The 24,441-nt window shown below is 41.8% G+C and overlaps 2 protein-coding genes across 6 annotated transcripts in view; one reads left to right on the top strand and one right to left on the bottom strand.

Moving 5' to 3' along the window:
* The window catches only part of LOC109417220 (NADPH--cytochrome P450 reductase), a 350,731-nt gene that overhangs the window by 117,318 nt on the left and 208,972 nt on the right, over positions 1-24,441 (bottom strand). The gene's annotated exons all lie outside the window — the stretch shown is intronic.
* Positions 4,599-9,828, top strand: LOC109417217 (uncharacterized). 5 transcript variants are annotated; one of them, XM_062844216.1, is made up of 7 exons: positions 4,599-4,722; positions 5,199-6,846; positions 6,907-7,130; positions 7,193-7,711; positions 7,773-7,941; positions 8,003-9,060; positions 9,122-9,828. In XM_062844216.1, the coding sequence occupies exons 2-7, from the start codon at positions 5,296-5,298 to the stop codon at positions 9,456-9,458; spliced, it is 3,858 nt and encodes a 1,285-aa protein (XP_062700200.1). In that variant the 5' UTR covers positions 4,599-4,722; positions 5,199-5,295; the 3' UTR covers positions 9,459-9,828. The 5 variants fall into 5 exon arrangements, 4 of the variants coding, with proteins under 4 accessions (XP_062700200.1, XP_062700201.1, XP_062700202.1 ...); XM_062844217.1 differs by having other exon boundaries at positions 4,600-4,726; XM_062844218.1 differs by having other exon boundaries at positions 4,654-4,726; positions 5,167-6,846.

Genomic DNA, 24,441 nt, shown 5'->3' with positions numbered 1-24,441 from the left:
TGGTAGTAACACGTGCAAGAGAATCTCTTGATGAATTCAAAGAGGAATTCATAGATGAAGTTCGGAAAATTGTTTTAAATAATCTCTTGATAAGTGTCAACAAAAATGCAGGGATTCCTGGTGGAATCTTTGCACGCATTCCTGGAATATTTATTAGTGAAATCTCTGAAGAATTCCTGAAAGGATCATTATTTTTTTTTTCCAACGAGAACAAAATTACTGGAATCCTTGAGGAAATTCTTGAAGAAACCTCTGCTGATGGTATGGCCGAAGTGAAGGCAGCCCTAGAGAATTCAAAGAAGGATTCAAGGAAAAGTACTTTTTTAGAAATCTCTGGAGGAGTTCTCGGGGAAATCACTGGAAGTATTCTGGGATAATCTGTAGAGGTTCTTGAATACGCCACTTCCCGAGCAGGAGAAAATAGCTGAAGAATACCCAACTCAGTAATGGAAAACCGAATACCTACATCCTGAATGAGGTATTCAGTAGCCTGCATAAGAGGTAAAATACCTAAAATAATAACTGGTGGGTATTCTGTCCATAACACGTGAATAATGACATCAGGTATGGCAATACCTAAATAATAATCGGCGATATGCCCACATAAAAAGTGATTTTTCCCATAATTGAAGAATACCTCAAGCATTCCTTAATACCAAACCAATAACTCGTTGAGGTATTTTATAAATACCTACACAATTCCAAAATTAGTTATTTTCAATACCAGGTTAACCGACCAATACCTCATCTTGGTATGATACCTGACTTTGGTATGCTGTAGTTATGTGTCAGTTGTTCGTTCCTGCTCGGGTTGATGAAGTATAGAAGGAATATTTAGAGAATTTCTACAAGAATATCCGAACAAATTCTTAAAGATATCCCTAAAGGAATTCCATCAATCACCACCTTTTTCCAAAAGTTCTAAACTTCTTCAAATATCTCTATTATGTCTTCCAACATCACCATAAATCGTCAATTTCTTCACATAGCAGACAGCTTACCCTCAGAAATCGCAGCTTCAGATCCTCGATCCTATCTTTTGAAAAATAATTTATTGTAACCAAAATCATAAGCTTAGAACTAGAATTCCCAGCTTCTCTTCTTCTAATCCCCTTATTTCTCCTAGTTGCCCCGAAATCATCTCTAGAATTCATCATCCTCTTCCCAGAATCATTAACTTACTATATATCAGTACTATGACCTTTTCACTCAATTCATCAGCTTCGTCCATGAATTCTTAGCATTTTATCTGCATCACCAGCTTGCTTCAAGAATTTCCAGCCTTTTCTGAAACCATTTCTGATTTGCAGGAATCTTCCTGGAATCCAAGCTTCTTATTGGAAGCATTGTCACTTACCAAGAGTCCACACAATTCTTCTGATGAGTGGTGGTCTACGAGCACAGATCATAAGAAATGGTAGGTACGTTGCAACAGATGCTACTTTTATCAACATTGTAGGACGTTACTGCTCTATCACATGGTAAAATTTATAAACAAGTATTTGAGGAAATGAATTCTCTATGCATGCTAGATTTCGACTAGTTCTTGCATTCTAGTATAGCAAGCAAATCACAGAATTATAATTTCGCCAGATATATATCAAAATACGTTGAAATTTGGATTGTCACTTTTCAGAATTACGGCAGAGAAAAATTTCCAATAAATCCCTTCAGGGATTCACTCATGCACATATTCATTCCAAGATTCATTCAAGAATTCCTAGCGGAATTCTTCCAGAAATTCCATCCACAACTTCTCCAGGAGTTCTTTCCGTAATTTCTTCTGGAATGCGTTCTAGGAATTATCCAAAAATTCCTTTTAAAATTCATCCAGGAGTTCGATCTGAGATTCCTTCAGGACTTCTTTTAGTTCTCTGAGCTCTTCAGTAAGTTACTTCTGAGATTCCTCAAGGAGTTGCTGCTGAGCATCCTCCAGGAATGCTTTATGAGATTCATCAAGAAAATCTCCGCCAGGAACTCCTTCTAGTATACCTCCAAAAGATCCTTCACGAGTTCCTCCCATAATTTTCATTTGAGATTACATCAGGTGTTTCTGTTAGGATCGCTCTGGTTATTCTGCTCGGGACTTTTGACGGGATTCCTCCCGAAGTTCCTTCCAAAATTTCTCCAGGGAAGTTTCTTTCTGGGATTTCTTCATTAATTCCTCCCAAACTTTCCTAAGAAACTCCGTCCGTGATTCTTCCGGGGACTGTTTCCGGCATTCTGCCAGGAGTTCCTTCTAGAATTCTTCTAGATCCTTCAGGAATTTCTTCGGGCGGGTCATTTTGGAATTCTCTGAAATGTTCTTAATAGAAATCTTTCAGGAGTTCTTTTTATCTGAGTTTTTCCAAGATATTTTTTGGAATTCCTTGTGGAATATCTACTCCAGGAGCTTTCAACATAGCTCTGATCCTCATAAGTTCCTACCTCATGCTTCCGCGTTTAGCGATGACAAAGACCGCCAGCTAAGAGCTGTGTGCTTTGCTGGTACTGGAGCCTGGCCACTGTTGTTCTTCTGACTTCAGCTAGATTGAGAGGGTATATTGAAATCGTCTGTTTACCAAGGAGCTCAAACAGCATCTGTTCTGACATTCATCGGCTGAGTATGAAATTCTATATCGTACAGGGGGAGCGACACTAGTTTTGCCAAGCCAAAAAACCTCAAAAAAAAAAGCTGAAAAAGCCCAATAAAGTTCTTGAAACTAGAGATGCATTTTGAACGCTCATGTTCTGTGAGCGTGCCGAAAATATTCTCTGATTGCTCTTACGTGCGTGTTCACATTTTTGAACACAATCTGGGCAACTACATTACTCACGAAATGGTGTTCAAAATTGGCAGCTCAGATCATTAGCCGCCGAAAGTAAATAAAAATCATGATGTTTTACGACGCCGCATTTTCATCGCAGATGATCGCAGTCACTTCTGTTTCCTACTGATGTGATGGATGTCTACTCGAATTACCAAGTCCCTGAAAGTGCATTCTACATCGATATGTAGGATGTTGGGGGCTGAGATAACACCAGGTCAGAAACGGGCCAAGCCCTGGACATAGTTTTTGTTTCAACGATATTATGACGTGCGGCTCCACACGCCGTGTCGTTACTCAGATGCTCTCAGATGTAATCCTGGCATCAGACTAGCCAGAAGTACCTCTGCGGAGCTCCGATTCAACATCACATCACTGAGAAGAAATTGTTGTATAGGAACTAACTCGATCAAGTGTAATGAGCCCTTTGATTTTGGAGGAGGAGGCTCCTATTGGTGGGAAAACCTCATAAGAGAAGAGAAAAGTCAGATGACTTTTTGTTCATAGAGAACTAGCCATTTTTTTTTGTAAGCTGTACCTACGTATATTTCACATCCAGCGCTGTCGCAAAAACCTTGTAAAAATCTGCACAGCCGACACGCACGCCCCAGCGATGATGACCGAGTGACTGCACTGCCCTTCTAAGCATATCTGTCCCATGTTGTTTTGCATTCTTACCGTGTTTTTCTCAGTAACAGAGCCATTTGAAGTTAATAGTAGAATAACTAGCCACAGAAGTCCAATGTCGCGACTGTTCGTGTGACTAACATCTAGTTTGCCGCGCCCTTACAGCGTCAGTAGCGGTACTATAAGTGTCAAATAAATTTTGTTTACCAAAACAAAAGATTCTCTTCAAGCTGGACACTTAAAAACAATCAATAATTACAATAAAAGTTATAAATTTAATTAAATAGGAAAAGTGACTACAGCGCTATTGGAGTTTTAGTGTATTTCTATTAAGTTAATTTAATATTTTTTTCATTTTGCATCACAAATAAATATTCCACGATAACGTCAAGCATCTTTCTGACATTGATTTTTAGTTGTCACTTAAGTTAGAGCGGTGGGACAGTATGCGTAGAAAAACGACATGGTACAGATATGCTTAGAACGGCAGTGCAATGGTCGCAAATCAGTTGCTATTAGCTACACAGTGCCCCGTGTTAAAACACCCACTTTGTTTGAACTTGAACACGGCTCACGTGAGCGCAGGTTTTGAACAGAACATGAACAGAATACGTTCAAATGCATCTTTAAGTTAAAACCCGCAAAAGCATGAGCACCTCTAGGGGTACATAGGGCCAACGTAAAAGATCTCCATCCTGGGCGACAGCTTGCTTTCGCGTTGACTTGGGCCCAGGTCAAATACATATCGACTTCCTTGACTTCCTTGTTGAGGCTTCGTCGCCACGAGCCCCTGTCCATGGTAGTGCAAAATAAAATGCTTTTTTGTGTTAATAAGATAGAAAAGACATGAAACAAAGGGAATGAGTGTTAAATAGCCATATTCTAATGAAAGTATATGCTCCCAAGGCGCCTAAGCTTAGGGTGGCCATCTTGCCCCTCAACCCCCTATATTATTCCTAAGTTTTTTTTTCTGATCTAGGTTTTTATAATAGACCAAACATAATTTCACATGTGTCACTGTTTCAATTAAGGCTTTCTCACCTTGTAGTGATCTTACCGTGTCACAAATCACGCTCACTATTTCGGTTAAAACAGACGTGAGAAAATTTCCACCCCACAGAGTGAGAAAAACCGGGAGACACCAGCATGTCCCTCATAAAACACACAATTTCCCAACGGCTGCTGTCGCTCGCGGTCTCGCCTTTCCTCGGGGACCAAAAATTGTCGCAGAACGTCGCTCGATCGGAAAAGACGTCCATCGCCGCGCGCGGTCCGTGTCGTGTGTGGTGTAGGTAATCGCGCGCGCATCTTCTCCTCTTAGCTCTTAGTTTAGTTACTCATATAGGGTATCGCGCTACTTGGGCGGTGGTTTTCTTCGTCTGTTATTTTAGTCTGTTTTCCACTGTAACTCTGTCAATTTTGAACCGATTGACTTGAAATTTTGTACACGGGTAGATACTATACCTATCTCACCGCATTCCAAGAATTGTGTCAATTGGTTCAAGATTGACTGAGTTATAGTGGAAAACAGACGAATATAGAAGCCACCGCCCAAGTAGCGCGATTCCCTACTAGGTGTAGTGGTCGGTCGGTCCAACGAAATATAGCGCCGCGCACCATATTTTTAGTTATTTAAGGAAATTTTTCGCTCGGCTTAGAAAATTTTCACAAACGGTGGCATTTTTTCGCGCGCGTAATTCGATATTTATCTCACCGCATCCTACCTAAATAGTTGCATTTGTTTTGTGTTCCCGAATTTTTTAGTGGATTAGTGATAGTGTAGTCTACGGCGAACGAGGAGGCGATATGATTTAAGCCGATTAAAGCAGGCCAGGTGGAAAAGATCGGAATTTGATCAAAGATGGCCGTGTGCTTTCGGTTGTGGTTCCTGTTGGCGGTCGTTGCCTTGGTGATTGGGTGTCTGGTGGCGAGCGGCGATGGATTCCGGTTACGTGACTCCGACGTGGATGATAACCAGAGGGCATCGGTTGCGTATGCCAAGAGGAAGATTCAAGGCAGACGCGGGGTCATGGAGGAGGTGAAGAAACGTGCGGTGGTTGATCAGGACGACGACGACGACGACGATGATGAGGATGATGAGGAGGGGATTGAGGATGACGACGATGATGATGAGGAAGAGAGAGCTGCTGAGAGCAAGTACAAGTTTGAGAAAGTGCGTAAGAGCTACAGGTTGTCTCCAGTGCAGAAGAAGAAGGCAGCGGGTAGGAAGTATAGTTATGACGAGGAAGTGAAATCACAGAAGATCAAGGTGAGATCGGTGAGAGATGTTATTGATACGGACGACGACGACGATGAGGATGATGAGGATGAAGAAGACGAAGAAGAGAAAACGATTTTCAACCTTTTTGGATTGCTAGGATCTAAGAAGAATAAGGAAGACGAGGATGACAAAGAGAAGGATCAAGTGGAAGACAAGAATGATGATGGCGACGATGACGACGACGAAGAAGATGAAAAGGAAAGTGGGGGACTGTTTGGGTGGTTGAAAGATCTCACAAGTAAGGATTCCGATAAAGAAAAAGAAGATAAGAAGCAAATTGAAGTTGATGAAGATGACGACGAAGATGATGATGAGGAAGACAAAGATGAAGGTGGTATGTTTGGATGGTTGAAGAAGCTATCTGACATTGTGGACAATGATGACAACGATCGTGATAAAGACGGTGATAATGATGATGATGACGACGATGATCACGATAAGGAAAAGGAAAACCCATTGATCAATTTTGTCAGTAGTCTTTTGCAATCGGATAAAGAAGATACAAGTGAAGAAATAAAGTTTCCTCCAGTAGGCGATGAAGACGATGAAGATGAAGACGATTCAACGGAGAAACCAAAGCAAAAGAAATCCAAGGATTCCAAAATTGTTCAACTGCTCAACGCAAGTCCATTGAACACATTGTTCAAATCCGACGACCTCCCATCGGAGACTCCAATCGATACTGACCCTAAGAAGATCAAGAAGCTTCAACACACTTCATCCAAGGTGGTCAAGCAACGTATCGAGATCTCTCCCGAAGACTTTGAGTCACTTCTGCTCCGCATCCCCTCCTTCGTTCCTGACTACTCCCGCCTAAAGAATAACGAATGTCGTCGCCAGGGACAGATCTTTCAGCGTCAACTACGCGGAAAGCGTCTTTGGGCACTGCAGATGATCGACGCCAGTGCCAAGGTGACTTCCGGTCTGCTTCGAGGTAATGCCAATCAGTTGGGAGACTATGATCTATGCACTGGCATCGCTACCAAGGTTAAGGTGAAGGAGGATGAACAGGTCCGCATGAGAGGAAAGTACTGCCTAGCGCACATCGATGTGGTTGCTGAGGACGATGACCTGAAGTTGCCGGTACATCTGTTGCAAGGTCGCGGCTTCATCAAGAGTACTCTGAATGACGTAAGTATCCAATGTTTACCGAAGACTTCGGCTTAATGCATTTGAAGCGTTGTTTTACAGCCAGATCATTTTCTTCCGCGCTTCACGACCATCAATTGGGGTATCTGCCTTCCGGCGGCTTGCAGCTACGAGGATGCTGGCAGTATCGTGAAGAACTTTGTGAAGCCGTACAACACTACCGGAATCAAGCTTTTCCTGGAGATCGAAGAAGGCAATTGTCACGTACGCCAGACATCTACGTGGACCAAGCTGTTCAAGGAGAACTGGCGATTAGTTGCTTCACTGTGAGTCATTCTTTTGTAGTTACTACCAGAACATCTTAATGACCTTCCCTGAAATCTTGTAGTGGCTTCTACACCTTCATTGTAGTCGTAACCGTAGTGGCTTCCTTGAACGACTTTGGCGTAATCCAGATTGAACCCCATCCAAAGGTTCCCACCGCGCAGAAATCCACCAACGAAAACGCTGAAGAGTCTACCACCCCTAACGAAGAACCCAACCTGCTTCATCAGACCCTAATGTCCTTCTCGGTTAAGCGAACCTTCCGTCAACTAATGGGAGGTGAGGACGAAACTCTCGCTGGCAAGGACGTCGTAGGATGCCTCTCGGGACTACGCGCCCTTGCAACGATCGCCCTATTCTGTGCCCTCCGACTGATTCCCATGGGCTTCCAACCGTTTACCAATCGAAACGAATTCACCGAGAGTTTCAACACTCCCTGGAGCGTAGCTCTACGGGTGTTGATGCTCTACGCCGACGTCTACCTGGTGATCAGCGGATTCCTGGCCGCGTACCATATGGTTGGCGAGTATCAGCAGAAGCAGAAGGTTGCCTGGTTCCGGCGAATCGTCGGACGTTATTTGAGGTTTGTGTACCAGCTAGACTACTTGGTCCGAAGTTCTCCTTAACCCGATTCTCATTTCCAGACTGACTCTACCACTAATCCCGGTGCTGATCTTCTACTCTGTGGTATGGGAACACCTTGGCAATGGTCCCCAGTGGGGAGACGTCGTCGTCAAGAACGCCGATCTGTGCAAACACAACTTCTGGAAGAACATCCTGTTCGTCCAGAATTGGTACCCCGTAGAAGAAAGCGTAAGTTCTGAACCATGGCCTCAAGAGGATCTCCTTCCCATGACCACCTCATATTTTCCAGTGTGCTCCACATACGTTCCAACTAGCCGTTGAAATGCAGCTGGCCATCCTGGCACCACTGCTGTTGATCATCCTGACTGCGAATCCGTTCTACGGCATCGGTGCCTTCGTCCTGCTCCACGGTCTTTCCACGGCCATGCGCTTCACCTCAACTACGGAAGATCGCCTATCTCCGTACATCTACCACGGCATCCGTCTTACCCAAATCTACCGCACCGTCAACCTGAGCTTCTCGGAAACTCTGCACCGTGCGACCCCTTACCTCGCAGGCTTCGGCCTAGGCTACCTCCTGCGAGAAGGAGACATCCGCAAACAGGTCGACCGGGGCATCCGCATGAGCGGCTGGATCGGCACGGCGATCGCCCTCGGATGGTGCTTCGTATTCCCGCTGGGCACCGCCGAGAAAGAGTTCCAGTACGACATCAACGATGCGGCCCAGTACGCAGCCTTGGCGCCGCTCTCGTGGGCGCTTTCCATCTGCTGGGTGATCTACTTCTGCGAGACCCACCAGGCCAGCTTGCTGAACCGTCTGCTCAGCTGCCGCATGATGACCTTCCTGAGCAAGATCTCCTACTCGGTATCGTTGATCCAGTTCCTGGTGTTCTTCTACTTTGCCGGGTCGACCCGAGGTAGCGAAGTGTTTAGCTGGTCCGGGTACCTAAATCGTACGGAGATATTCCTGCTCATTTTTGGAGGAACTCTACTGACGGTGCTGTACGATCTACCGATTCAAAACATAAAGGCGATGCTCGATCGTTCGGGAGTGTTCGATCGGATGGAGAAGAAGGACAACTCGGTGGTGGTGCTGACTCCTCCAAAGGAAGAAGGACAAGAAGAGGTCACTCAGAACGGAACCGAGAAGCCAGTGGAAAATGGAAGCGCTGCCAGTCACGACGAGAAGAAGGAGGAATCGAAGAAAGCTGAGGACGACTTCGTAAGTCCGTTCGATGACCGCGACGATGACTTTGTTCCGCGGCAGGCGTGGAAGCGAAAGACACCGGAACCGGAACAGAAACCTCCTAGCCCTACCAAAGGTTTCTGGGATGATCAGGATGAAAGGTAAATGATGGAATGTCACTTTTACTTCGAGAGACTCTCCTAATCTACGTATTCTTTCCAGTGATGCCCCAAAATCCGCTTTCAAGGCACCGTCCCCGACGAAAACCAACATGGAGCAGGTAAGCGAAGAGGAAGAAGAGATCGAAGAAATCGAAGTCGAGGAAGTCGAGGAGGAGGTTGAAGAAGAAGAGGAAGAGGAAGACGAAGAGGAAATCGACGAGGAGAAGGAGGTGCTTCACAGACCAACGGGAGCGCAATCGACAGAGGAAGAGGTGAAACCGGAACCGGAGAAGCCGGAACCCAAGACGACCGCGACCACGACTAGCAGTTACAGTAGAAGTTCCTCGTACAGTCCGCCCTACGTTAGGCGTCAGTGGCGGCGTACGTGGGATGATTAGAAGGGACTCACTTGCCAACGGGGAACATCGAATTAAGCACGAAATTTGGAACAATGCAGAAAAGACATATGAAGGTAGGTACCAATGAGAGTATATTACAGGTGAGGAAGAAGAAGAGATGTATTAGTAAGCAAAGAAAAATGTAAACACAAATAGTGACGTCACTATTTGACACGCGTTCTTATGGGAGCTCGCTTTACGTGTAGTAGTGATATGTTTTGCACCAAACACGGATCTCACGCACACGAAGTGTCTCTTCCACACCTTCATTAGACTCTCATTGAGTAGGTACGATTTGACGAAATTTTACTCTAAAAGCTTTTAAGGCATCTGAATTTGACAAATGCAAACAATTACTGTGACCGAAGAATGAGGTTGCTCTTTGCAGTAGGGGATATCACTTCCTACACACGACCTTTATAAAACTCTTTACATTATTCGGGTTGCGTAGCACCAGCTGAAATGTCACTTAACCCTCTAATACCCAATCCCGCCTTTAGACGGGGTATAGTTTGAGCATTTTTGTAATTTTTGTTTCGTGGAAAACCAATTTTTTAATATTTTTGGCTGATATTTAGGACTGTTCTGTATATCTCAAAATTATTTTTGGTGTATTTTAAAGCGTATTTACATTTTTTAAAAATCATTGAAAAAATGATGTTTTAGTCACCTGTTAGAAGTCATTGTTTATTTAGTATTGAATCGCTACAATTAACATATTTTAAAATTTTCCCAAATCATTCCATCCTCGTTTAATGGTTTAAGCAAATCGAATACACTCTAGAATTATTTTCCTTAAAATTACACGGAAAATAAAATTTTCTATGAAAAAAAAATTAAAATAATAATATTTCAACAATAATCATAAAATCTCAAAATGTTTTCATCTCAAAAAATCCGTTCCCCAAATTGGCTTCCAGGAAAAATATAAAAGTGTGGGGATGTTCAAAAATAAAAATTAGAAAAATCAAAAACTAAAATTCACGAAATCGAGAATTAAAAAGAATAATCTTCCAAAACATGTTTAAATCGATTTTAGATGACGAAAAATGATATTTAGATCAAAATCAAAAATTTGGGTATTAGAGGGTTAAAGTGTGGCCTTCAAGTATGCCACTAGACAAAAATTCTGCACCTAATTCGATGTTTTTTTTTGTTAAATTCTTCTTTTGTTAAATTCTTCTAACAAAACATGTTTTGTGCATTTGCAAACACTTTTCTGTGGAAAACAACGTGGAAGTGTGATTTACGTGACTGACGTTTTAAAAACGCAACCACTCGGGCGCACAGGCTACTGCGATTTTTGTCCAGCGATCGAAGTATCTAGTAACTCGATGACTACTTTAATTTTTGAGTGTACACGGTATTCTGTTATAATACCAAATAACATAAATCAATCAAAGCAATCGTGTAAATTGGTATGTATACATTAATTTTCTTCAGTCTTCGTTCAATTCCTAATCAAACCAGTCGGTTTTTATTTCCACTGCAACCTGCAACAGGTTATGGGCCTGTGAGTAGATTTATGTTTCATTCAAACTAGCGTTTCTGGAGACGCCAAGGCCAGGGCGACCATCGGGTTTCTGATCGAGGACACTCAACGCCCGTTGAATCGGTCGTCGAAAACCGCGAAGGAAGCATGGAAGGCCTTCTAGAACCATCATCAGAAGGTCAGTGTCACGTCGAAGGTCTTCCTGTTGAAGCGATTCTGCAACAGACGTTTTCCCGAAGGAAAGGATATGGCAACACGGGACAACGAGAAAGAAGGCTGTTCAGGAAAACCGGGGAAGCCTACACCGAGACAGGATAGCACCGTGTCATTTGTGTTTCTGGCCTGCGAAAGCAAAACAGAAGACTTAATCAAGTCTTGGATAGTGTAACGAGCCTGGATAAAACAAAGAGCAAAAACGTCAAAATTGGAACAGTCGATTTTCTGTCATCCCCATAGTTCCAATCGAGCAGGAAACCAGTCAAAACCTGGGACGGGACCCGTCAGGTGCTAGTGCAAATACGAAACCATTTGCCTGTCAAAAAAGACCACTTCTGATTGGTCAATTTGACAAAAGCAGCGTTGCGCCGCGTTACGTTCGTTTACAAGAGGGCACTCTGTTGTTGAGTTAGCCGTGTTGCTAGTAGTCACGGGTTTTTTAAACCTCGTATGATTGATAATTAATAACTAACAACATTAATCGTTTTTCTCACTTTCTGTGCTGTTTTTATCCGGAACTTGACATGGTGAAATGAAGTGCAAAACGATACATTATGGGCGCAGTGATGTGTATAATTCTGGGCTTCATTTTTACTAATTTTCGAAGAATCCAAAGGTTTGCCGGCAAGGGATGGAAGTCTGTGTGTGAGATCCAAACGAGGAAGATCAGATTGTTTTCAAACTCATTCCTTGAAGTAGAATGCTAAATAAAACTAGTCAACAAGTTTTGATTGATTTGCATATGAAAAGTGTTGGCAACACTAGAGCAACCCCCGTATGAACAGTAACAAAAAGAATAAGAGGGCTTGTACCAATGAGCTGTCACGTCCCGTCCCAGGTCAAAACGACAAGGAATCGCCATTTGGTATACTCCTGGCGCATAAAAACAAAACTATTATTTTCGACAACAACGGTTGCCGGTTGCCTTCGTGCCTGCCACACGATATACGCATGCAAAATGGTCATTGGCAGAGGAAGCTCTCAGTTAAGGACATAGTTGCAGGGGTTACAAAATGGCAGCGAGTATGGCCGCCACTCTCTCCCTTATACCTCCCTCCCCTCACCATAGTCATCGAGAAGCGCGGAAGTTAGCGAACAATTTCTCAAAATTATACTTGCTTACCTTCTCAATTTGCACTCAGGTTGCTACTTGTGGTAAACAACTATATTTTTCATCCGTCAGGAAGTACTGCTTTGCAATTTTCACAATATTTTCACAATTTCGTGCCAAAATGTAGCACATACTGCACTTTTTTTTCTTCGACAAGCGCGTCACTTTTATTTTCAAATCAGTTTTTAACAGTCTTCTACACAACACAGCACTGTAATAAGTTGATCGATTACGTGAAATTGACCGCACTTTCGCCTGACCTACCGTTTATCGCGAAAAACTTACGCGTTTTCCACTTTCGTGGTCGAAAACCCGGATCAATTTACATCGCGGTTCGCTAAAACGGAAAAGCGTACCGTTAAACTGAGTGGTATTGTTCAACGTGCGGTGAAATTTATTAAACCGCAGTTCATGTTTATCACGAAACAAGGCTGTTATTTTGTTAATCTTTTTAACTATTTTAAATATCATACTGCCAATGTGATTTCAATAGATAACAGAACAATCGTTCGCTGTTTATGAGTTGAAATTACATCAATTAATGTTGTAACCTCTCATAGAGTTTCCAACCTAAAATAATTAATTTGATGATAGCTTTGCTACAACTATAAATTATGCTGCGAGTAAATGTAAATTACATGCAATGAAAAGTTTGGATTATATACAAACCAACGATTAGTTTAAATTTTCTCATCTCATCAATCTCGCCTGCGAGAGTCAATTTCGAAACTCAGGTAGTTCCACTGGCTCAACTGTTCCACCGGTCACGCATTAGCCAAGACCTGAACCAAACTGCTCGACAACCCGAAGCGCGCAAAACCCGAGTGCACCCGAGGAGAGAGGACGGCCCGTGATTATACGAGGGGGTAGGAAACCGACGAAGCCGAATCTGCACCCGCTGAGCTATAAAAGCAGCCCCCTTCCAGGGATGGGTCTCTTTGATCCTGTGAAGGCGTATATAGTGAGTTCGGCAAAGTTAATATAATCGTAAGTGCTAATCGCTAAGGAGTGATTTTTCTCGCACGAGTGGACCCAGTGAGCGTTATACGCTAAAAGTAAAGGAGCATTAGCTCGCCTTAGCTCAGGTGTCCGTTGACCAGTATTCGCGAGTGAAACGACCGTTTTGAAGACTGTTTCCCGCGGTTACCGCCTTCCAGAAGGCCGAACCGAACCGTCCGTCACCATACGGTTCTAGTGATTACCGACCGTCCGTCACCATACGGTCAAGTGATTTATTGAGCACGAAACCCCGCCAAAGTGCCAAAGTGTTAGCACCACGTGATTGCCGATAATCCCAAACCCCGTCGTTCCGGCCTTGGTGCTGGAATCCCCTATTTTCGGCCGGATTGTCTACAGTATTCCGGCAAGCACGTGCTGGAATCCCAGAAGCGTCGTTCAGAGCATCCTCCATCGTCGAAAGCGTGAGTTTAGTGCCAGTGGTTCTCAACTAGTATTCCCAAATAAATTTTCTAGTAAATTAAAATTAAATCTCGTGAGTCGCGTACTTTTCTTGCATGCATCAACTTAATTTGCAGGTTGAGAATTAGTAGATTGAACAGGTGAGTATTCCTTAGTGCGATCTTAAGTCGGCCCTGAGGTCGAATAGAGGTGAGCTGGCCTAGGGCGTGCGGACGTCCATGCCACAGACGCGTGGGCGTCATTGGTAGTTACAATGTCACCCCATAACACGGTAGTTTTCTACGGTCAGAGAGAAAAAGTACGAGAGAAGAGAGGAGAGAGTTGTCAACAAAAACGTAAATAAAGTGGTGCACAATGAGATAATTGGTGAAAATGTTGGGCAAAGTAGGGATTTAAATAAATTTAAATATATTTTATAAGATCAAATTGTGTTGGTGGGCATATGCAATAAATCATATGTGTGCCAAAATTCAAAGGTACAACTGCTATTTTAATACAGCTAATTTTGGAACGTTTTTGATAGTTTATTTGACCAAGTCACACTACACTGTGCGCCGTCTGATTTGTTTGTTTTGAGCGGGTGGTTGAGAGGGTTATTAGAGCGGGAACCAAGCTTATTATTATGATCTCGAGCAACCTTCATCTTAATAACTGTGGAAGTGCTCATAGAACACTAAGCTGAGAAGCAGGCTTTGTCCCAATGAGGACGTTACGCAGAGAAGAGAGAGAGAGAGAGAGAGAGAGAGAGAGAGAGAGAGAGAGAGAGAGAGAGAGAGAGAGAGAGAGAGAGAGAGAGAGAGAGAGAGCGAGAGAGAGAGAGAGAGAGAGAGAGAGAGAGAGAGAGAGAGAGCGAGAGAGAGAGAGAGAGAGAGAGAGACTACGAAGGTTGATGAGCCGGGAAACACTCTTTCTTCCTACGGGGTTTCTTATGGGAGTATGAGTGAAAAAAAGCAAAAAATCTTCCCTCCTTCACTTTCCCACAGAAAACCGCAAACAAAATCATCACCTTCGTCCCCAGTATTCTGTTGTTTTGTTGTTTGTTGTTTCTGAATTTTCATCGCTTTCGAAAATCCGTACGCAGGTTGATCCTTCGTGGGGATGTACTCCAGCTTCATGTTGTTCTATTCAAAGCACTCATAAATAAAATGGTAACGAGTGCACATGCTTCGTTCTGCGGTGTAGGATCCATTACTTGCGATGTTCATTGCGGACTTGAGTGTAGAATTAGCTAAAGTTAAAATACACTATAATGAATATTTTAAAAAAAAGTTTGCGGACTGATTATTGCAATAGATGGGCATCGATTCAACTTCCGTGAACTCCGATCGCAGGTTCTCCCACCACATCGTCTCTGGAATTACTCGCGCGAGCGATATGTATTCCACCTCGCACGAAATAGCTACTGTTGATTGTTTCATGACGCTCCAGGATATTGCCGCCCCTTGCATGGTGAACAGACGTTGATCTTCGATCATCAGGGTCTCCTCCCCAATCGGTATCGCTGTATCCTTGTAATCCTCCAGATTAGTCCTTCGTGTATACCAGCTTTTCCTTCGACGGTTCTGGGAGCCATTGATTTCTCGAGCTTGATGCTTCCATCGGCCGGGGTTGCTACCAGTTTAGCGTCCGTCCTTCCAAAGCGCTGAACTATCTTCTCAATATAAGCTTCTTGATCCAATGAAAGTCGTCCTTCTATCCCATCTGAGGCACACCTTCCCATTCGCATGATCGAATCCTCCCTGTTGAACCATGTACAATTCCTCATAGCTAAGTTCGCTTTGCAGGAAGGCAGCTGCGACGTCCATCTGGTCCACATCGAGGTGTCCAACTTCATCGCCAACGCCATTAGATAACGAATCGTTGCATACCGTACCACAGAAGGATACACCTCTGCGTAGTCAACGCCGTGCTGGGTTTCTGCGATCAGCCTTTGACCACCAGTCTTGCCTTGTACCGCTGTATGCTTCCATCGGAATCCCGCTTGATCGCGAATACCCACTTGTTACGAACTACCCTACGTCCTTCGGGAAGATCCGTCAACGTCCATGTTCGATTCTTGCCGAATGAAGCGATTTCTTCCTTCATCGCTTGGATGCACATCTACCGATCAGGTTGCCGCATGACTTCGTCATAGGTTTGTGGGTTGTCCTCCATAGCATAATCGACCATCGAAGGAACTGTAACTAATGTAATCACCTGTACATGTACATGTGCGCTCCCAACCGCTGCGGCTCAAATTTGGTTGATTTGCTTCAACTGGTTTTCTTAGTTGCGGTGAGAGCGCGTCGCTGAAATCGAAGTCATCACTGAACGTCTCTAATGTAATGTTGCTGGCTTCTTCTTCATCGTTGGAATTGGTTGAGGATCTTGATTTTACCGGTTTGACCGGCTCCGCCTTCGCTTGAAAAGATTTGAACGCTTTAAACACGTGCTTCGCTCCGTCCCGCAAGTGTAGAGAGCCCCGTCATCGCTACATGTCTTCGGACCTCTTTCCATCTGGACATCTTGTAGGATCTTTGCTTTGGCCGCAGCCAACGTTAGTGTCGCTCCAGAAGCCTCCAAGCCCACGATCATGGGCCCATAATATTCCGGGAGTCCCATCAGGAATAGCGCCACCAGTCAGGATTCACCCACGTTGGATCCAACCGTCGAAAGCTTGTGGCTGATACTTCAACGCTTGAACAGCCAGATCGAAGAGAGTTTGCGCAGAGTCTTGAAAAACTTCGACCAGCTTCTTCCAAGCTTCAGCTCTGAATCAACCGCATCTTGAACCAGCTTTCCAAGCTAAAGGAAAAGGGTCACCGGCGCTCGCATCTTGAGATCGGCTGCAGTGATTTTTCCTTCAGCAAGTTCCACGGCACTCCAGCTGCCTTCTCAGATCAGTATCATCCGCATCGTGAAGGCCCAGGTCGAATTTACGCCCCTTCAGCTTCTCGAGGGCCGGCCATTTCTGTCGCCGTCTTGAATTACGGAACTTCCTCCATTCGAATTCATCTTGAATCTTCTACTTCTTTCCGGTTGAGGACGGACTGGGCCAATAACCTTTTGTCTTGATAATGAAAAACGGTCTGTTCAGTTGAACGTATCACAATGGAATGATTTATTGAATGGCTATAAACAATTATCAATTCAATATGAATCTCCCCATATTGACTCAACACCAGCAAAATGTGCAAATGTGACAAATATGCAGTCTTCGGTAGTGCTGTAAAGTATGATGTTGCTTGAAACAATAAAAGCACTTTTAATTTAAAATATGTTTTGCCTGGTTTGGTGTCTTCTCACTAATAAAAACAAATAAAAATAATGTAGACTAATATTTCCTTGCAAGCAGTAATGTTTAAGCGTGGGCCACATCAAGATAAACGCTTGACAGTCTTCAATTGTTTCCATCAGGAGGCAGCACGCGTTCTTTTGGTGTGTTACCATCGTGCGTTCTTACTGTTAAGCGTCAACGACGGTAACAACGCTTACTTGGTTAAAGTACGGACCAATCGAACACGTGCTTGGTGTGGTCAGTTCCTACACACTTAAATTTTATTACCGGGCTCGGTTATCCAATTACCGAGTTTTCAACAGCTGAGCTCTCGGTTATCAGCTCGGTAATTGAGGTCGACTACCGAGTACTCGGTATAACGATTGATCTAACAAAATGTCAAAAAATGCTGAGCTACTCGTCAAACGATTGCTGAATACTTTGTAAAAACAATACCGAGTAATCAGCAACATTTTATTTCAAAGGTTTTGTGGTTTACCGAGTGGCTCAGTATTTTTTTACAGTTTTCCGTAATTTTTTACCTTCTATCAGCACAATAGAATGGTGAAAAACATAATAAAAAAATAACTTTTCAATACTATTTATTGTTTTTATTGTAATAACCTCTTGAACATTTGCATGTACCGTTTAGTAAAACGATGCCATAGAATAAAACAGTTCTCATAACGTTTACAGCTCACTTATGAATTATGTAGATTTGCTGGCTCTGAATACCCTCGAATGCTCAAGTCCCTGGCATGGTTATGAATGGTGCTGTTTCTCAAAGTCCTGACTTGTCTTCAAGTACCATCAGCTAATCCTGAAGAAGAAAAATGTATAATTTGCTGTCAGTATTTTAATTTATATTGATGATAATGCAAACTTACCAAACATTTCTGTACAATTTCACGAACTTCGCAGAACAAAAAATGTTTTTCTGGACCACATTCTGTATCACACATCAGCTCCGACCCACCAACTCTGTTAAAAAAACAAATGGCGTCAAACATGTCCTGCGGGAACTGAGTGCTCGGTAAAAGTTTGGAAGAGTATTCAGCACTTTTTTACTGATTGTACGGTAACCTCAATTACTGAGCTCCGTGCTAAGCTCACAAGAAGTACCGAGAAATGCAATGTGCAAAGCTAATCAGTATTTTTTATTACTGAAATTTGTAAAATATTTTATCATGCGGGGAAATCGGTAAAACTAATTACTGAAGTCGGATAATTTCATAAAATTTTACTGATTCCTCAGCATAAATTTATCTTTACAGTTTCCACTCAGTAAAAATTATTACCGAGGTGGAATCTCAGGTTTTAGTGTGTACGATGATTCCTTCAGGAACTCCTCCAAGCATTTCTTCAGGAATTTCTTCAATAAATTATCAAGAAATCTTTCAGGAATTCCTTGTAGCGGTTTTTTTAGGAAATAATTCAAGCACTCGCTTAGGAATACCTCTTTGGATTCCTTCAATCCTTCGTAAAGTCCTTCTAGGATTATGTCATGAAGTCCTTCAAGAAATTTTTCAGATGGATCTTGTCAGTAGGTCAGCTCCAGAGGCACATTCTTCTCCATTTGGGAAATTCGTGCCATTAGACCTTAAGGAATTTCTCCAAGGATTCCTTTAGCGATTTCTCCAAGAATACTTCTTGCAGAAGTTCCTCATGGAAAATATTTTTGATGAATTTCTGAGATCCTGCTTGGAGCCATACTTGAATGGATCCTTGGGAGAAGAAATCCTTGTAGAAATGCTTGCAGGAATTTTCATAGGAATTCCTAAAGGAATCCTCAAAGAATCGTCTAGATGAATTCAAAGATGTATTCGGAAGGAATCATCGGGTTGATTTTGGAGTTATCTTTGATGAAATTCTTGAAGGATTACTACAGTACTATGAAGCACTATGAGTACTATGAGGATAGACATAAACGATTCTTGAAGAAATTCTAAAAGCAAATGCATTTTTGGAAGAACTTTTTAAGAAATGCCTAGATTTTTTCTCAAAGATCAATAACGGTAACCCCAAAGAATTCCAAATTATTTTGCGAAAATCAAAAAAATAATCTTCAGGAGATTTCCTTTAGAATTCATTTGAAGAAATTTTACAGAGGTTTTGGGGGAGTTTCTGTTGGACCCCCTGAGGAAATTTGTGCAAGATATTTAAGGATAAATGTGTTTATCCAAGTAGGGTTATCGAAAGAAAAACTTGAGGAATTCTTGATGTTTTTTTTGTAACGTAGCTTGAAAAAATCGTTAGAGAAAAAGATTAAATCTTTAGTGGAACTTCCTAAAGGATTCTTGAACGAACTGTGAGAGAAGATTTGAGCAAATCGCCTAAGAAAACTTTGTACGATGTCCTACAGCAATTTTAGGAGGAATTTCTGAAGAAATCCCTGAAGGTATAACTAAAGTAATGCTTTCATAAATAGACTTCAAGAAAAACCATTTGAAGCATTGCAAAAAGAACCCCCCTATAAAAAATCTAAAAAATCTTGAAAAATTTCCTAAAGAACTCCTCTGAAAAATTGCTACAGGGATCATGTGGGATTTCAAAGGAATCGTTTATTGAAATTTTGAAGAAACTCTAAATGGAATTCTTGGGAATACATAATACTGAAGAAATTATTTCAGAACCGCTTGAAAGAGTTCGCAAAGCAATCGCTGTTGCAACTTTCGAAGGAACTCTTGGAGGATTTTGTAAAGAAGTCATTGAAGTAATTCCTAGATGAATCGTAAAAGATTTTAAAGAAAGATTTCTTGGAGTTCCTCACTTGGAACAAATGCTTGATGAAATTGTTAGAAACATTTCTTAGAAGTTTCATGAAAAAAGTCCGGACGAAACTGGTGCTACAGAAAGCTTCAAAGGTATTAATAGAACAAAAATCTGATGGAAACCTTAGAAGTATACCTAAATTTGATTGATTAATTTGTCTTTATTTGAGAGGCTTTCAGCCCTTTGCTTGTTCGTCTCAAGTATATTTAAAGGATTCATTGAAGGAATTCTAGTAGAATTTCCTAAAAGAATTTCAGTGACAATTTTTGATTTTTTTTTTTCATTTTTTTATTAGATTCTCTGAAGTATTTTTCGGAAATTTGTTTTGGATCTTTTTCAGCAATTACTATGGAAATCAGTGCAGCAATTCGTTAGGGAATATCTTTAAAGATTTATTCGGAAATCCCTTCTGCAATTACTCTGAAAATTTCTTTCAGAAATTCCTTTGGGATTTCCTTAAAAAAATTTCCTCTGAATTCATTCTGCATTATTTTTAGAAAATTTCTTTGGCAATTTTTTTGGAAACCGTCTTAGATATTGCGTTAAAAATGAGTTCGCAAGGTAAACCTTATGGTAAATTGTAAGGCGATTCCTTTTGAAACTTCTTTAATCATTTCTCGAAATTCCGTCTGAAACTCGACGCTGTTTTTTTTTGACAATGCTTTTGAAAAATTCTCTGGTAACTACTCATTTGGCATTAATTTGGATTTCCATTTGGCGAGTGTCCTGGTGAGTTACCTGTGAAAATTTTTTCGAATTACTTTTGGCGGAGTTTTTTTTTTGTAAATTCTTTGGAAATCCTTTAAGCAATTTTTATTGGATTTGATCCGAAAAATGATTATCTTTGGGGTTTCCTTGGACAACTTGTTGTAAACAATTTCGGCAATTCCTTTGGAATTTGGTTCGGTAACTCTTTTGGAAATTCAAAATTGATTTGAGCTATTATTTTTGAAATATAAACAACATTACTTTTTTAAATTCTTTGGGAAATTTCTTTTGAAATTTGTCTGGCAACACCTACACAATTTCAGATTTTTTTTTTGAATAATTCACCGGCAGCCCCTTTGCTAATAAACCTGATAATTACACAGCGCAACAAAATTTAACTATTGGTCTGTCTCAAGAGCAAACTTATGTGTTTCCGACAGATTTGGGGCTCTGAATCCGAATCCGGGCTCAGATTTGCTCCAGCACGTCACAATTTTGAGCTATAACTCAATTTATAGGGCAACATATGCGATTTTGGGCTTTTTTTTTATTGCATGCAATTAGGTATGGAAATATTTTTTCAAGCAGTTAAAGGGCAAATTGGTCAATTTACATCTAAATTAACGACTCATGCAAAATATTTCGTTTTAACAAATCAGCGGGCCAAAATCTGTCGGAGACACATACACTACCCGCCATAAATATGGAATCGCATCTTCTAGTATTGCAACACCCCAATTGAATATTGCAGCACCCCAAAAAGTTTGGCATCACCTGAAAACCTTATTTTTTACTAAACTTTATCTCAAAAACCGTATCCTCTGCAAAGTTTAGACCTTCGGCAAAGTTGTTCAGCAGGTTTATGACCTTCAAATGGTGAAATGTTTGGTACGTAATTCCGCCACTATGTGGCGCTAGTGTGCATTTACAATGAAGTACTTTGACATGGTTTATCTCAAGATTCTGACCACCTAGAATGTTCGTGTCTTCAGCAATGTTGATCAGAAGGTCTATGGCTATCAAATGGTGGTTATTTTAGTGCGTGATTCCGCCGCTATGTGACGCTAGTGTGCATTTACAATGAAGTACTTTGACACGGTTTATCTCATGATTCTGACCATCTAGAATGATCGTGTCTTCAGCAATGTTGATCACAAGGTCTATGGCTATTAAATGGTGGTAATTTTAGTGCGTAATTCTGCCGCTAAACCACCAAATGCACCAGTGTGCATTTACAATGAAGTACTTTGACATGGTTTATCTCATGATTCTGACCACCTAGAATGTTCGTGTCTTCAGCAATGATGATCAGAAGAGTTATGGCTATCAAATGGTGGTAAGTTTAGTACGTAATTCCGCCGCTATGTGGCGCTAGTGTGCATTTACAACGAAGTACTTTAACATGGTTTATCTCATGATTCTGACCACCTAGAATGTTCGTGTCTTCAGCAATGTTGATCAGAAGGGTTATGGCTATCAAATGGTGGTAATTTTAGTGCGTAATTCCGCCGCTATGTGGCACCAGTGTGCATTTACAATGAAGTACTTTGACATGGTTTATCTCATGATTCTGACCACCTAGAATGTTCGTGTCTTCAGTAATGTTGATCATAAGGTCTATGGCTATCAAATGGTGGTAAGTTTAGTGCGTAATTCCGCCGCTATGTGTCGCCAGTGTGCATAAAAAATGAAATACTTTGACATGGTTTATCTCATGATTCTGACCACCTAGACCTACCTGTGCGCCGACTATATTTTGCTCGGCGGCAGCGTGAGGGCCATTTTTGGCCGGCGGCGGCGGCTTCACGCTGGTGGCAGCTTTCGGCGGCGTGAATTGGCGTGTCCAAAATTTGACCATAATGTTACATTGACAAAGCAAACAAGTTATCATTACGTTCTAGAATTTGTAGTCTGAGCTACTTCATGACAATCGATGACATAAACTATTGATTGAATGAATACCTTTTGTAAGTCCTGTTCAGATCCATCGCTGCGACCAGTGATTAGACCTATTGTGACATTAGCCGCATCCTTAGTGTAGTTCATGTTGCAATACTGCATTGCAATTGAAGGCAATACAATAGAGATTTTGCTACAGTTTTTGTTTCATTTATTTAGAGGGAAGGAATCTCGTTTCTTCAGGGAGGAATCTCAGAAGGAATTCCAGGAGGAACCTTGAAAGAAACTGGAGAAATCCATGAAGAAAATTCTGGGCTTATCTCTGCAGGAACTACTGTATGAAATCCTGAAGGAACGACTGCAGAAATCTCTGGTGGTTCAAGAGTCTGTCTTTGAGAGCGATCCCTGCAGAAACTTCTAAAGGAATCCATGATTGAAATTTTCGAGGAATTTCAGAAGGAAATCCAGGAGGATTCCATAAATAAATTCAAGACGAAATCCTAAGGGATTTACAGCAGAAATCCTCGAAGGAATTCCAGCGGGAATTTCTAAGGAAATTCGAGAAGGAATCCTTTAAGCAAGGATTTCTAGGAGGAATCAACAAAAAATATCCAGGAGAAATTTCGAAAGTTTTTCCAGCAGAAAACCTCAAAAGAATTCAAGTGGGAGTTTAGAAGAATATTAGAATAAGAGTCACCAAAGGAATTCTAAGAGGAATCAATGAAAATTACCTTAGAGGTATTTCTGGAGGAATTCCAAGAGAAATCCCTGAGAGAATTCCAGTAGGAATCCCCGAAGGAATTCTAAGAGGAATCCCCGCAGGAATTCTAGAAAAAATCTTCGAAGGAATCTCCCAAGAAATTGCAGGAGAAATTTATGCAGAAATCTCAGGAGCAGCCACCGAAAGAACTTCGGAAGAAATCTTCGAAGGAATTTCGAGCGGAATCCTCAAAGGTTTTTTAAGTCAGAAGGAATTCCCGAAAAAATCCTTGAAGGAACTCTAGGAAGAATCCACGAATTCTAGAAAGAATTTCCGAAGGAATTCTTGGAGAAACCACCGAATAAGTTCAAGAAGGAAACCCTGAAGGAATTCCAGGTGGAATTCCATGAAGAATTTAAGGAATTCCAGGAGGAATCACCGAAAAAATAAATAAAAAAGGAATCGCCGTAGGAATTCCAAGAGGAATCTTCAAAGTTATTCCAGGAGGAGTTTCCGTGTTAATTTTAGGAGGAATCCCCGACGGAATATCAGGAGGAATACCCGAAGAAATATCAAGAGGAAACTTTGAAGGAAGTCCAGCAGAAATCCACGAAGGAATTCCAAGGCAAATCCCCGAAGGAACTCTAAGAGGGTACCCCGAAGGAATTCCCGGTGGAATCCACGACGGAATATCAAAAGGAATCCCCGAAAGAATTTCAGGAGGAATCCATGAAGGAAGTCCAGGAGGAATCCCCAAAGAAATTCCAGAAAGAATTTTTCAACGTAATTCGTGATGGATTCTTCAAAAGACTTCTAGGAGGAACCATCGAAAAAAAATTAGAAGAATCCTCGAATAAATTTCATGAGGAATCCGTGGATAAAATTGAAAAGGAATCTTCGAAGGAATTTTAGGAAGAATCCCCAAAGGCATTTCAGGAGGAATCCCCGCAGGAATTTCAAGAGCAAATTCCGAAAATAATCCTGCAAAGGAATTCCAGCAATTATCCACAACGAAATTCCAGCTGGACTCCAGTGGGAACTTCCAAGGGAATTTGGGTAAGAATCTCCAAAGGATTTCAATAACGGATCAACGAAAAATATCCTCTGAAACAGTTCCAGGAGCAATCCTTGAGGGAATTCTAGAGAAATCACCGAAGGAATTCCAAGAGGAATCCCCGAATGAATTTCAGAGGAAATTCCCCAAGGAATTCCAGAAGGAAATCCTGAAGGAATTCTAGGTGGAATCCCCGGAGGAATTCAATGAAAAATTTTTGGAGCAATCTCCGAAGAAATTCGAAGAGGAATCACAACAGAAATCCCAAGAGGAAACTCCAAAGGAAATCCAGGAAAATCCTCCAAAGTAATTGCTGGAGGAGTTCCCGTAGAAATTCCAGGGGGAATCCCCGACGG

The sequence above is a fragment of the Aedes albopictus genome, chromosome 1 (assembly GCF_035046485.1).
Source record: "Aedes albopictus strain Foshan chromosome 1, AalbF5, whole genome shotgun sequence".
NCBI lineage: Eukaryota > Metazoa > Arthropoda > Insecta > Diptera > Culicidae > Aedes > Aedes albopictus.
The sequence above is the reverse complement of the archived record's forward strand: the minus strand, read 5'-3'. Positions and strand labels throughout refer to the sequence as shown.

Excerpts from the sequence above, each read along its gene's own strand:
- LOC109417217 (XM_062844216.1), top strand. The coding sequence starts at position 5,296 with ATGGCCGTGTGCTTTCGGTTGTGGTTCCTGTTGGCGGTCGTTGCCTTG. Across the intron at positions 6,847-6,906 it reads TCAAGAGTACTCTGAATGAC|CCAGATCATTTTCTTCCGCG; the intron begins GTAAGTATCCAA and ends GTTGTTTTACAG. Across the intron at positions 7,712-7,772 it reads ATCGTCGGACGTTATTTGAG|ACTGACTCTACCACTAATCC; the intron begins GTTTGTGTACCA and ends TCTCATTTCCAG.